At 43.2% G+C, this 13,466-nt stretch overlaps 2 protein-coding genes and 1 long non-coding RNA gene across 23 annotated transcripts; 2 read left to right on the top strand and 1 right to left on the bottom strand.

The window, feature by feature from the left end:
• Nucleotides 1–898: 898 nt before the first annotated feature.
• LOC120672172 (bifunctional nuclease-like) lies at nucleotides 899–8,875 on the top strand. 3 transcript variants are annotated; one of them, XM_039952469.1, is made up of 9 exons: nucleotides 899–977; nucleotides 1,200–1,254; nucleotides 1,439–1,779; nucleotides 1,962–2,132; nucleotides 2,215–2,264; nucleotides 2,381–2,437; nucleotides 2,689–2,754; nucleotides 2,829–2,903; nucleotides 6,421–6,876. In XM_039952469.1, the coding sequence occupies exons 3-9, from the start codon at nucleotides 1,455–1,457 to the stop codon at nucleotides 6,472–6,474; spliced, it is 798 nt and encodes a 265-aa protein (XP_039808403.1). In that variant the 5' UTR covers nucleotides 899–977; nucleotides 1,200–1,254; nucleotides 1,439–1,454; the 3' UTR covers nucleotides 6,475–6,876. The 3 variants fall into 3 exon arrangements, with proteins under 3 accessions (XP_039808403.1, XP_039808402.1, XP_039808401.1); XM_039952468.1 differs by lacking the exon at nucleotides 6,421–6,876 and adding an exon at nucleotides 8,624–8,875 and having other exon boundaries at nucleotides 905–977; XM_039952467.1 differs by lacking the exons at nucleotides 899–977; nucleotides 1,200–1,254 and having other exon boundaries at nucleotides 1,261–1,779.
• LOC120672173 lies at nucleotides 3,627–9,807 on the bottom strand. 19 transcript variants are annotated; one of them, XR_005673986.1, is made up of 10 exons: nucleotides 9,252–9,791; nucleotides 9,136–9,170; nucleotides 7,574–8,012; nucleotides 7,085–7,157; nucleotides 6,672–6,750; nucleotides 6,466–6,519; nucleotides 5,821–5,984; nucleotides 5,024–5,121; nucleotides 4,199–4,374; nucleotides 3,627–4,043 (listed from the first exon to the last, which is right to left on the bottom strand). XR_005673986.1 is itself a non-coding variant. In XM_039952471.1 (6 exons), exons 4-6 carry the CDS (start codon nucleotides 6,748–6,750, stop codon nucleotides 4,001–4,003), a joined length of 492 nt encoding a protein of 163 aa, XP_039808405.1. In that variant the 5' UTR covers nucleotides 7,085–7,123; nucleotides 7,610–7,627; nucleotides 9,252–9,807; the 3' UTR covers nucleotides 3,627–4,000. The 19 variants fall into 19 exon arrangements, 2 of the variants coding, with proteins under 2 accessions (XP_039808405.1, XP_039808404.1); XR_005673993.1 differs by having other exon boundaries at nucleotides 7,574–7,627; nucleotides 9,252–9,790; XR_005673992.1 differs by adding an exon at nucleotides 7,249–7,329 and having other exon boundaries at nucleotides 6,672–6,706; nucleotides 7,574–9,170; nucleotides 9,252–9,788.
• A 1,005-nt stretch (nucleotides 9,808–10,812) lies between these two features.
• LOC120672174 lies at nucleotides 10,813–11,508 on the top strand. The gene is made up of 3 exons (XR_005673997.1): nucleotides 10,813–10,922; nucleotides 11,004–11,095; nucleotides 11,253–11,508. It is a non-coding gene; the product is annotated as an uncharacterized LOC120672174 (long non-coding RNA).
• Nucleotides 11,509–13,466: the final 1,958 nt, after the last annotated feature.

The raw sequence follows: 13,466 nt of genomic DNA on the forward strand, positions 1-13,466 counted from the left end.
TTAGAACAACATCGCAGAACTGTCATCTGAATCTGCAGCTCTTGAGTGAATTCCCTTCAACAGCTCAACGAGGAACACCGTGAAAACTGAGACAGATAGTAACTATAAAAGTGAAGAAGTTTGAGTCTGTTCGGCTGATAAAATGAATAGTGCTCGACTGGTAGATTGAATAGTATTGTGTGAGAGGAAATAAGCCGTAATAAGCCAAGCCAAGCCAAATCTAGACTAGCTGAACATGCTCTTTCTGTCTCAAATTACTATTTATTTTGACTTTCTAGATGCATAGTTCTTTTATATATGATACAATTATATTTCTAGAAAATTCGAAATAAATTGTAATTTGGAATATCTCCCAGCTAAATAAGGTAGTGTTTAGTTTCCAAACTTTTTTGCACAGTATTCATCACATCGAATTTTTGAACACATGCATGAAACATTAAATGCAGTTGAAAAAATAACTAATTATACCGTTTAACTGATTCATACAAGATGAATCTAATAATATTAATTAATTCATGATTGAACATTATCAAGTAACAACGAAATCGTATCCAAACCGAAACTTTTTCACCAACTAAACACCCCATAAATATCTCATACCTGTCGCCTTTTCCAAGTCACTCGTATGCTTTTTCTATCCATGGAAAATTTGAGCCTATTCGGCTAATAGAATAAATAGTGCTCGACTGGTAGATTGAATAATATTGTGTGAGAAAAAATAAATCATAATAAATCAAGTTAAGCCAGTCTAGAACAGCCGAACACGCTCGACATCTCACGTGGCTTACTTCACACAGTCAAACACCGAAGTAGCTGATCCGTCAGCACTATCCAGAAATACCCTCGTGCGCTTTTCCGGATCATTACGAGGATCGGATAGAATGCGACCCTCGTTTCCCCAAATATCCTGGGGGCACTACTGGAACTTGTCTCGTCCAACCGCTTCAGCCATAGAACGCGCCTCTGGGTCGGGTTGTTTAGAGCAAGAATTATAAGCTCGCCGACTCCTCGCCAGCTGCTGGCGGTAATAGTGGCGGGTCCCGCTTCTGCGCTTGCTGTCCAACCAATCACAGCAGCTGCAGATTGCTTTCGCCGGCCGGAGCGGGCGTCTGGGCAGACGCTCGCTCATTTCTCTCTCTTCGTTTTTTCCTCCGCCACGTTGGATTCCGCCCGCTTGTCGCCCATCAGTATACCTGCTCTTACCGATAAGGGTTTTACTCGGATCAGCCCTCGTCCTCTCGCCGGAAATCGGTGGTAAGCAAGCTTCTCCGTCATTTCCCGGAGCAATTTTTCTTGCGTTTCCCATTCCGGGCATCCTCACTGCTCTGATTTTGGATTGCTAACCTGCGTCGCTGATCGATCCGTGGCGGAGCGATCGATTCCGTTGTTTCTGATGCTGTCGCGCCGATTTCTGACGTTTTTGCCGTGAAAACTCCAGTCGAAGGCTCCAAGCGATGGAGATCATCAACGGGGCGGTCCTCCCGCGGTACGCCGCCGTGGCGGCGGGCACCCTGACCTCCGACGCGAGGGTCAGCGGCCATCTCCAGCTGCTCCGGCGCGTGCGCCTGAGGGGAAGGGCCGGGGGGCTGCAGGCGGAGTGCGACAGCTTGCCGCGCAGGTTCTTCGGCCCCCCGTCCTCGCGGCGGCACGGGAGGAGCGACTGGGGCGGCTGGCGAGCTCGCTGCAGCTACGGCTCGTCCTCCGACGGCGACGGCGCCGCGGCCGCCAACTTCGACGCCAGCGGGGAGGAGTTCGTCGACTCCAGCGTCATCGAGGCTGGTAACTGTCCATGCTTTCCCGAACTCTTTTCCTGAACGAGATTTCAGAGTGTGCGCACTCTGAATTAAGTTCACTGCGAAAGAGAACCGAGCTACTTTTCTTTGTCAGCATTAGCTACATGTCACTTGTACCGGACTATTGTTGTGTGGTGATTAAATGTGAGCTTTAATTTGTCCTTGCAGTTGAGCTCAGGAGCGTATCAGATGGTTTTGAGATAAAAATGCGTGACGGCAAAAACTTGAGATGTGTTCAGAACAATCCTCGCGTGCTAAGACTGCGGGACTCTGCGCCACACCATGCTATTGTGCTGAAGATGGAAGATGGAAGCGACCTTTTGCTCCCCATTATCGTCAGTATGTATCTTTGCTTGGACACATGTCACATTGCTGCAGATACTTTTCTGATTTTCGTATATGTCCATGCTACTTCCTGCAGTGGAAACACCAAGCATTATGTTGCTGGCCGCACTTCGGAACATTCGGATTGTAAGAGCTGGAACAACTTGCAAAAATATTCCTGTAGATGTTGATAAGCATCCACATGTTTCCGGTATGAAATGGTTTTTCTGTATCTGAACTGCACCAACATTATGTTTTTCCAGCCAAGGCCAACTATTTACAATGTGGTAATGGAGATGACGAAAAGAATGGGATATGAGGTGCGCTTGAGATAAAATCTTATGTGAACTCAAACTTTAGTCACATGTTTGTGTTCTTAAAAGTAAAGGTGTTTTATGAATTTTGATGTGCATTGCTACTTTCATATATACTATTTTAGAATCGTACACCATAACAGCACACACCTCTTCTCTCAAACATGTACCATTTGATAGACTAGATTTGGGCTTCCTTAATTGGTACTAATAATTTGTTATCTCATCGATCAATTGGGATGCCACTCTCTTTTCAGGTACGTTTGGTGCGGATTACGGAGATGGTCCATGATGCGTATTATTCTCGACTATATCTTGCTAAGGTAGTTGTACTCCAAAGCAGACTATCAGATAAATAATGCTTATATTGTTCTGAAAGTATGGATATATGATGCAGGTTGGGGATGAAGAAGACACCATTAGCTTTGACCTCAAGCCATCAGATGCTATCAACATTGCTTTCCGGTGCAAGGTATGCATTCGCTTCCTCACCTTTCACAGTACTAGTAGGGTGCACGTGCGACATCGCACGTGTATGAAAAATAATGTTGCGAAAAAAATAATTACATCAAATTTTAGTTGCACAGGTATTTTTGAGAAACTACATATGGTGAAAAAAATGAGGTCTAAATTGTGGTAAAAATAGACAAAATATTTGAAACATGAAAAAAGTATATAATTATAAAAATAGTTAAATGGTATGTCATAAGATAGTGTATAATAGTATGTATGAGTATATAATTATAAAAATATGTTCAAAATGTGATACCGCTACGAACATGGCTGCTTTTCCAATAACGCATTGCATTCTATTGGCTACAAACGAACTGAATAACGCTTCAAATAGCTCTCGCCGAGTAGGAGGCGAAGTTGTGTTCTTCCTTAGGCGATGTCTGGCTTGCCCATGCTTTCCCACCGCTCGCTAGCCATGCCTCCCCGTCCGCGCAGCTGGTTGCCTCATACGCTGTCAACGTTGATGCATGCTGCTCAGTTGCCGTCATCAATAATCATAAGCCACCAGCACCGGGCCGTCATGTGAAACGATGCAAGTGTAATCAACCATGGCCATGTGCATTTTTATATGCACACGACCAAACAAGGCCATCGTCATTTCTTCTGCAAATCTGCCAAGTGCAATGCCTTTGTACCACGTGCAGGCACGCGTATAAAGTGAAATTATTTAAAAATAATTGGATTGCATCGAACTACTAAAAAGTCTCATTTATTGCGCGATGGAATAACCAATGAGAGTTTACATAAATTTATTTGGAGCCAATCAAATCCCACCCATTGGAAGAAAACAAGATCAGAAAACTAAAATCTACACTATAAAAAACAAAACAAGAAATACTTTTACCTAAAACTTTCCTACCTACCTCTCACCGGCCCCAGTGATCAGAAAAATTTTTGTGCCACTGATCAGAAAAATTTTCGTCGACCAAGGGCACGACAGGATTGACGAGTGGGAAAACCCGTGATTCCAAATTCCAATATACAAACTCCAAATAGTCATCATCACGACAGGCTAGCATTCCGCTCCTTTGGCCGCAGAGGTCACGCCGATCTTCTCTAATACGTGGTCCAAGCAGCAGCATGACTCTTGTTAAGTTTCCTGCAGCCAAACTAACAAGGGTCATGACCAATATGATGCACAACGGTTGCATGTGTTGTTCATATAATTTGATAAACAACATCCGAAAGTAAAGTTTCAACCATCGACAGATAGAATTATGGTAAGCATAATAGTGTTGTAGGTATCATGCATACCTTACCCTGATCCAGAAGGTAGCCTACCTTCCACACACTATTTCAATGGTTTAATCTTTCGGCAATCATGAAGAAGAATAATAATAAAAGGAAAAATTCATCTTGCGCATCTGAAAATTAGCCTCACTATAGAAATAGCTCAGATATCACGTGGATCTCCTCACACCTATCATTCCCTGTCAAGAATGGTTGATAATTATATTAAAGTCATGAGCTTGTTTACTTGAACATAATTTACGAAGATAACAAAGCAACAAGCTAAATGAAAATATATAGAATCATTCAGATTTGTTACAGCCCACCAACATGTGTAGTTTAATGTTCGTAGTCAACGGACTTACTTAGATTTGCTTCTCAGTTCTTACATATATAAGCATAATCACAGTTGATATTTAATGGTAGTGATTTTCAAGGTTGACTGCTTGAGAATTAAGTAGCACACTGAACTGAATTTTACTCCCTTGTACTGACCTTCTTTCCAAAAATTAATGAATAACAGAAGTATAAATGTGCTGCATGCATGACAACAAGGTCAAACAAAGAATCCATCACCATGACCATTGCCAAGAATAGAGCCTACTCTTGTATTAAAACCAGATTAAGAGCTAAAGCAAAGTAAAATTTGAGTCATTTAGACCTAACATGCATTCTGGCACACACACAAAAGTATTATCAGCATAGTAAAGCAGAGTCATAGAGTTCTGTAGGAGTGCTCTACTGCGTACTTCTTTTATACCCCTCTTAGGTAAAATGTTGAGGAAGAAGCATTATGTGTTCATCTTAAAAAGGTAAATTTCAGCATAATTGTATACTTAAGAAGTATACCTGCAGAATCTGCCTCATTGTGTACAAACAATTTAAAAGTGGCGGTGTAGGAGGCTACTTCTTGAATTATTATGTGATCTCATATTCTTGGAAGCCGACTGTCATTAAACATGCCGATATCAGTTAGATTCATCTTGGCTAGGCATGATAAATCAATAATCTAATTATAGTTAAGATATGTTAACCCTTTAATTCTCGTTCATTAGAATTCAAACTGAATTATCGTTAATCACCAATCAAATTATTGTTAAGATATGTTGACCCTTTAATTCTGATTCATAATAATTCAAACTGAATTATTTCTTTAATACTGCCTCATTGTGCAATGGAATGTATTTAGACATAGGAAGAAAAACTCTTTTCCTCTATGTTACAGAGCATAACCCGCCAAATGGCCAGTTCAGGAAAAACTGGTCAAATTGGAATTAATGTTGCGGATCCAAATGTAGGTTATCTGCTGGCTGTTCAACAGGAGAGTGCATTTGCTAAGAATGATATTAATAGTTGGAGGTGTTCTCATCATAATTAAAAAATACGACAAGAAAGAGAGTGCATTTTCTAGGAATGGTGGCAAAGAAAGAAAGAGACGCACAGTGAATAATTTAATAGGAATGTTACCCCTAAATTAAGTTCTAATGTGCAAGTGTCATCAATTTATAAATATTAAAGAGCTTACATAGAACGGATCAATTGACGAACACCAAGCAATCCAATCAAGCATACTCTCAGAAGTAAGGATCAAACAAACTACAAGTTGCTTAAACTGCAAGGCTAAGCTAAGATGAAAAGAAACTCACCTTGGTACGAAGTGTGAAAATGTTAATATCTGCTTGCTGCTATTTTTTACTTCTTCAATAGCATCATGGTTCTTGTCATTCAATTTGTCGAAGTAAAGAGCAATAGACTCATCCTCGTTTGCCAGGTCTGAAGGCCATTTACAAGCATGAAAGTCTTTACAAACCTGCTCAAAGAAAACCAGAAATTATCAGTTCATAGATATAAGGAGTTTTAGGATTAATTGTGCCAATTTTTTCTAATAAGAAACTAAGAAAGAGGGCAATCACGGCCTGCCTATCATAAAATATTTGTGCTTCAGTGTGTGTGAATGCAATCTTTCCCATTGTACATCTCAGTATGGGTACTCAGACAGTGAGTTTGTTAGTAGAAGACCTGGTTTTTGAGATACCCAATTTTGCAATAAAACAAGCGATCCTTTTGCTAATATGAAATCCACACAACATTGTAAAAAAAAGCAAATATAACTATGGTCGGCCATCCAGGTCAAAGAATAGATTCTGGGTCATGTCAAGCTGTAAAACACGTGATGCAAATTATAGGGGACACCTCATTATCTTAAAAACTGCACTGATTGACTATACTTGGTAATACTGTAACAGTTATTTGCAAACGAGGAATATGTATTGAGGGAAAGGCCAGACTACCATCTCTAGAGAAGGGACGCGCACACTGTTAACATCCTTCTCCTTGTCAAAGCTCTGGAGACAAATTAAGCAAGCAAGGTGAGAAAGAAGGATAATCATTGGATTGTAGTGCATTATAATATGGCTGTAATGTCCAATGTTACTGAAGCAAGGAAAATCAAATGACCTTGTCATACCATGAGACAATGGTATGATTCCTAAGTTACCTATCATTCTTGGGCCTGTATCCACACCCAGCTCACTACACGCATCAAGCAATGCAGTCAGTTTCTCCAGCGAATCCATCTGGAAGGAATAATTTGAGTAACTGAAAGAGCCTCAACAATGATACATCAGTGCTGTATTGATTCAGTAAAAAAGCTAAATGCTATACTGAAAAGAAGGCTATAATGTTTTAGCTAAGAATGCAATGATACATCAATGCTTTAGCTAAGAATGCAACCCCATTTCATCCTTTTCAGCTGTCCACATGCTTTGAAGCATGACTGCATGACAGCATGAGTGGTAGCTAAGTAGCTAACATCTAAGTGTGATGGTAAACCTTGCTATCAACATGTAACTACACTGACAAATGAAATGTGGTTCAGATAGATAGTAATGCTAGAAACCAGTGACTTACCTGGCCCCCAAAGTGCTATCCAAGTGTTGCTCTCCAAACCTGATGGAAACCTAGCATTAAGAAGCATGTGGCTCTGAAAGGAAAAAAGCAAACCACAATTCATTAAGGTGATGGCAATTGAGATTAAATCAAACCACAATTCATTGTAGAAACTTTAAAGATACCTTTTCCAACCTAGCAGAGCCCATGTGCGGCATGCATGCCAAGCAAATCACATGTGGTTGTGTGTGCACTAAAATTAAACCCTAACCAAAATAGTATAGACTTGGCTTAATCTCGTGGGCGAGAGGGTACGGTGGATATCTATCTATACTATAAGGAACGAAAACAATTAAAATAGCCTCCCACCAAAGCCCATTAAAAATAGAATGTGTAGTGTTCCTCTGCACTTCTCATAAGGTAAGCTCCTATTGATTGGAAGCATTGCATGTTTGCTAGCCAAATCCAGATATTTAGAAGAAAAATAAACTAAAACTTGATGTGTATTACCTGCAAAAATAGCTATCGACAGGGAATGCATTATACCCTTATTCCAGTGCCTTCCTATAGTACAGAAAACTGATTATAAAAAATAGCCATCACTATTGAATCTTGTGTAAATGTATTTCATGTTTTTGACGAATTAGTGACATAACAAGAATAACAGGCTTCATGTTTATTGAATCTTGTGTAAATGTATTTCATGTTTTTGACGAATTAGTGACAGAACAAGAATAACAGGCTTCATGTTTCACACAAACTTCATGTTTGAGTGGGGAGTGGCAGGCATCATTATGATTTGCTTTTCAAATAAAAGGGTTTAACCTGCCTAGTTGACATTACAATAGGAAAACAAAGCTTATGTACAAGACAAGGTGCATCATAGTTGCAATTTTATTCTTCCATTAGCTCTTCCGGTGAAATGCTCCTTACCACAAAACTCCAGCTCCTATTTTGAACCCCAAAAAAAAAAACAAAACACATCCCTAAGTAAAAATCCCCAAGTACAGAACACAAATACACTCACCGGGACATCTGTTGTTGAATAGAATACATTCACATGTTTGAGAGGAAAATCACCAGGTTTCAGTTGTTTTCAAATTTCTAAGCAATTCAGATCTGAAAAAAAAAGTCACAAAATTCCTCCCCTTTTTCTTTACATTGCTACATTCCTATTCAAATGTAGTTTGCACATGCTAAATTTTTCTCAACAGTAGCAGCCTTAGCTCGCAGTAACATTCCAGGTTTAACATCATCATGAGCCAATTAAATATGTGGAAATCTTGAACTGAATAAAATCAAAGCAAGGATATTACCATCCTCGATGATAGATTGCTGTGTCTCATATGTTGCTTGAACCAGAAGCATCCATTCGTGTATTACAATTAAATAGGAACATTAGTGCATTAAAGAATATATAACTCTGTACAGTATGTATTCTTAACTGAGCAACCATTTTGAAAGATCATGAAAGAAACATTTCTTAATATTTCTTGATCTTAAAGTTGTATTCTTAGACACATTGTTAATGAAAGAAACCTTGTTAATGACCTTGTGCAGTGAGCTATGAGGCAACTTGCTAGTAATCTTGAGTCTCGATTGCTCCTTGTGCTTATAAAACAAGGAAAAAAATGTTTGCTCTCAGAAGTTAGTTGCAAATTCTGCTTACATTGCAAGTTCATCTGTAATAAGTTACAATTCTGTGTATGCATTTTTAGATGGTGAAGCGGAGTCACTGGTTACCTAACACTTAATTGTAAACCTGTCACTGGTTACAATGTCGATGTGTCTTGTAACAATTTCTTTAGTTCACCAGGTGCACCAACAATCTCTAAATTCGCAAGTATATCAGCTAGGTGTTGCAAGAGCATTTCTGGTTCAGAACTATACATGACATTTCCAGAATTATCGCCAATCACTGAATTCACAAGCTGATGGCACTAAAACATGAAACAAACTGGGACTTCTGAACATAATCAATGGTCGAGTTTCCAATTAAAGAAACTATGCTAGGCTAGCAAACAAACAAATCCTAAAGCGGTCAGTGACCAGGACATGCCTGAGTGCCTGACCTGATGTGCGCGTTGTCCAGATTGGTCACCACCGCCTGAATCCACGAGCAAGCAAACCAACCAGATGAAACAGACACTCTAAACCCGGTCAAAATCCCAAGGAAGACAGGACGCACCTGGTGGCAGGTGACGGTCTGGAAGCCGCGGAGCTCCTGAGAGAAGTCCAGGAGGCCGATGGTGTGGCGGAGGATGAGTTGGGCCCGCCGGTGATGCAGATGACGGGCAGGTTCTCGCTGTAGGCGCCTTCGATGGCGTTGAACACGCTGAGCCGCCGCTGGTCCGCTTCCTCCGGCCGTCGGTGTTGGCCAGGTAGGTGACCACCCCGGCCGGCGCCACGAAGACGTCACGACGGAGCAGATCGGGGCGGAGCAATTCCTGGCGGCGGGTGGGGGTGGCGCGGCGGCAGGGGAAGCAGGGGCGCGCGGCCCGGCGTGGGAGGTAGGGGCGGCGGATCGGCAAGTGGGGGTGGCGCGACGGCGGGGGAAGCAGGGGTGTGCGGGCTGGCAGGGGCCCGCGATGGCTGGTGGGGGTGGCGCGGCAGCGGGGGAGGCAGGGGCTGCAGATCGATGAGGTTATCGTCGAGCTACGGGCAGGAATCAGGGCTGCCACATGCTCGCCGCAGGGCTTCACGCGCTCCTGCCCGGGGCCCGGCCACGCTGGTCGCGAGCCGTGGCTCTGCCTGGCTCCACCGGCCGCTCCGTCGTCGGAGTGGGGAGGGGAGGAGGCCGAGTGGGCGCAGCTGCAGGAGAGAGCGGAGGGGTGCGTGATCTCTAGTGTCCGGAAAATGGATGGGGATGGAAGGTAGCGTGATTGCTGATGTCCGGTGATGGTGCGGAAGCGAGGGGAATCATCTCCGCGAAGAGGGGGGGAACGAGACGAATGGGAGGGCGGGTACATAGAGGTGGGTTATACATTGGCGCGGTTTGTCAAAAAATTCGATGCGCAGGCAGAATTGTATGGCGTGGGCGACGAAAATCCGTCTGCCACCGCTTCGTCAAACAATTTTGCTTACATGTGGGCCACCAAGTGATGGTTTGTGAGAGATAGGGGTATGCTAATCTTGGTAAAAAGAATCATCTCCGCGAAGAGGGGGGGGAACCGACGAATGGGAGGGCGGGGGTACACGGAGGTGGGTATACGTTGGCGCCGGTTGTCAAAAAATTCGAATGCGCAGGCAGAATTGTATGGCGTGGGCGACAAAAATCCGTCTGCCACCGCACTTCGTCAAACAATTTTGCTTAATGTGGGCCACCAAGTGATGGTTTGTGAGAGATAGGGGTATGCTAATCTTGGTAAAAAGAATTTCAATGTTTTGGATCCTTATAGTATAGATATGTTGACAATATTTGTTTGAATGATAACTACTGGTGATACTGAAAGTGTTGCTTTTATCTTTTTTGTCAACATATGTGTGTTAACCATACGAGTGTTAACCACTCTGTTGAAGAATCTAAGCAACCATACCTTTTTATTCTGATCTTGATGCCTAAACCTTGCTATTGCCGTATGATATGATCTCAATACAATTATTATATGAACAGATAGACTCTTTTCTCTCTCTCTTTTTTCCTGGGAGTAGTAGAATAAGAGCCAAAGAAATTCCAGAAGTTTATACCATTGCTTATTGGATTCTATGATACTTATCCCAATTCTCTCTCTCTTCAACCTTAGGTCCCATACAAGTTAATAGGCGCATTGCATACAACAATGGATTGAAAGTTGTACAACCAAAGACAGAGGAGAGTTTTGTGGGCTCGGAACGACATCCAAATCACAAGGCTTGACAGGTAAAGAGGCAGGTCACAAAAACTGTTTATTGGTTCCTTCAACGACAGAGACATCGCGACTGAAGCTATATAATTTTGCAGGCCTGATGACCAGCCTTGCGGTGAGGCCCAAGAGTTTGATTTGGTCCGCAACATGCTCATCGCTGCTGTAGAAGAGCGCTACAAAGATGCAGGTGAGCTCACTAAAATAATTAAACAATCACGCATTGCAGGCATGTCGCGTGGGATGATGAGTTCCACCGCAGTTGTGAAGGGTTTGGGATTCATTCTGATTGATCCTTCAAATAGACTGACGACTGATCTGTTCCCTGGTGCCATTTTCTTTTCCAGCTCAGTACCGAGACCAGCTTTTCATGTTGCGGTCAAAGAAAAAGAACGCAATCTAGCAGGGCATGAGCGTATGGCTCGTGAGCTCTCCGACTTAGTGCAGCATTCAGCTCGTCAGGCCTTCGGGGGCGTACATATTAGGAGGCTTTTGGCTGAAAAATATGAATCTTTGGCAAAGATCAAGAAGCACCATGTAAATAGTTGCAGAAACTTATGTATGTATATATAGATGAACGCGGAGCATAACTCCGGATGCTTCGCTCAGTTGCAGTGGCTGTACTCAAAGTGACAATGGTAGTAGTGTCGCACATTGATCCCAACGCACAGTGCTGTGCAGCATGGAGCATTGCTTGGACGAGACTCACATTTCGTGCACCTGCTAGATTGCGTTCTTTTTATTTTCTGCCAGCACGGTTTCAATCTCGTGAATGCCATTGCTGACAGGAAATGGGGCTCTTCGCCCAAGAAAGGGAAAAAGCAGGCGAGCTCAATTTCTTTTCTTTTCTGGAGGCAAGCTCAATTTAGCAGACATCAATATCTAGCTCAACAAGCAAACAAAAACCGTACCAAATAAAATAGTCAGCCCAGCGCGGCCCAAAAGCCTCTCGAGTTACATGAGGCCCACACTTCCGTAAACTCTGCCGGCAGACATGATCCATCCCCTCGTCAAACTGGCGCCTTCGAATCGGATCGCGGCCCACCAGAAAGGAGCACGGAGCCGGTCCACCACGTGCGCGGTGTCGTGTCACCACTCGTCTACCGCTCTACGCTACTCCAGTGGTACGCATATACCCGCGCGAGATCGGCGTGCGCCAGGTCGATGGACCCCAGAGCCCACATCACCGGACACGTGGCACGTGAACCGCCTCCTCGCACTCCGGGGCCCATGGACCCGGTCCACCCGGGAACCGTGCAACCCCCCTCCGCCTCTCCGCTCCTTCCACCGATGAAGGGAAAGCAGAAGCTTCTTCCCCCCTCCCTCGAGAAAAAGCATCGAATTCTCCGATAAAAAGGAGCTTAAAAGTTCCCTCTTTGGAAAAAAAAAGAAGAAAGAATTGGATTCGGAGCGATCCGGCATTTGCGCACTCCTCGATTGACAGCCGTCGGGCGCAGGGGGTTAGTGCTACAGTGAGGGCTTTGGAGTTGGAATTCCCCACCGGAGGGATCGGAGGGAGGGTTGGGGCTTGGGAGGAAGGGGAATGTCGGGGCCCGTCGATCGGTTCGCGACGCCGAGTGAGTGCCAAGATATTTTCTTTGCGCTTCAACTACATGTCCTTGACGATTCCTTTACGCGCTGTGCTTTCTTGTTTCGGTGTCGTGGGGGTTTGCCAAGTGCGTTTGGTTCATCTTGGTTCAGTTAAAGCTGCGTTTCTTGTATTTTTTTTCGAATAACGTTTCTTGTATTATGATTGTTTCTTTTGGGCTCAATACTGTCGGTCAAGAAGATGAGAAAGAACTAAAAGCAACACACGCGCTCTGAATCGCATAATTTGATTCAAGAAGCCGAGATTATTCTGCTAAATTGATGCCCTGGGGTGAACCGTGAACGTTGTGATTTTAACTCTTCTAGTCTGGTACACATGAATTATGACCGCAATTTTAGCTTTTTACATGCCAATGACTGCGTAGTTTTTGTTCGTTGTGTAGCATGGTAATCTGCTAACTTTCCTACTGATTAGTATGACTGCTCTACTGTTTTCCATTTGGTATAGAGAGGGAAATGATAATACTTGGATGAGGCTATGAAGGTCATGCACGCAGAGATGAGAAGAGAGAGTGCAATTCTGATGAAGAAAACTCAGAAGGAGAAAGGAAGGTCAGAAGGGGCACTTTCAAGAAGAGAGCGATTAACGCAGGGCATAAATTTAGACATTCCTTAAGAAGGAAGAGTAGAACGAAGAGTGGCAACCATGTAGTCTCCATAGAAGACATAAGAGATGTTCAAGAGTTGGAGATGTTGAAAGGTTCCGCCGGTCTGCTTGATGAGGGCCTGTGCCAGAACGTCACGATGATTATCACACAATGTTGAGGTATCATGCATCACATTTGCTCATTTCAGAGTCTTTGGGTTCTTCTCTTTCATGGGTTTTCTCTTCCTGCAGCATATTTTAGTTGTTACTTTATCATTGAACGGAAAAATCGCCTCCTTATTCGGTTTAACATTTTTCTGAATGCCTTTCACATCTAGTTCCTGAAAGCAAGGAAATTTAATATCGA

This window comes from Panicum virgatum, chromosome 5N (genome assembly GCF_016808335.1).
Source record: "Panicum virgatum strain AP13 chromosome 5N, P.virgatum_v5, whole genome shotgun sequence".
Lineage (NCBI taxonomy): Eukaryota > Viridiplantae > Streptophyta > Magnoliopsida > Poales > Poaceae > Panicum > Panicum virgatum.

What these genes read in the sequence shown, in the direction of transcription:
- LOC120672173 (XM_039952471.1), bottom strand. Translation starts at nt 6,750, where the DNA reads ATGGATTCGCTGGAGAAACTGACTGCATTGCTTGATGCGTGTAGTGAG. An exon ending in GCGTCCCTTCTCTAGAGATG is followed by an intron (nt 5,985 to 6,465) that starts GTAGTCTGGCCT and finishes TTCTTTGAGCAG; the next exon opens with GTTTGTAAAGACTTTCATGC. An exon ending in TTTTCACACTTCGTACCAAG is followed by an intron (nt 4,044 to 5,820) that starts GTGAGTTTCTTT and finishes GTTTGGCTGCAG; the next exon opens with GAAACTTAACAAGAGTCATG.
- LOC120672172 (XM_039952469.1), top strand. Translation starts at nt 1,455, where the DNA reads ATGGAGATCATCAACGGGGCGGTCCTCCCGCGGTACGCCGCCGTGGCG. An exon ending in CACTTCGGAACATTCGGATT is followed by an intron (nt 2,265 to 2,380) that starts GTAAGAGCTGGA and finishes ATGTTTTTCCAG; the next exon opens with CCAAGGCCAACTATTTACAA. An exon ending in CTCGACTATATCTTGCTAAG is followed by an intron (nt 2,755 to 2,828) that starts GTAGTTGTACTC and finishes TATATGATGCAG; the next exon opens with GTTGGGGATGAAGAAGACAC.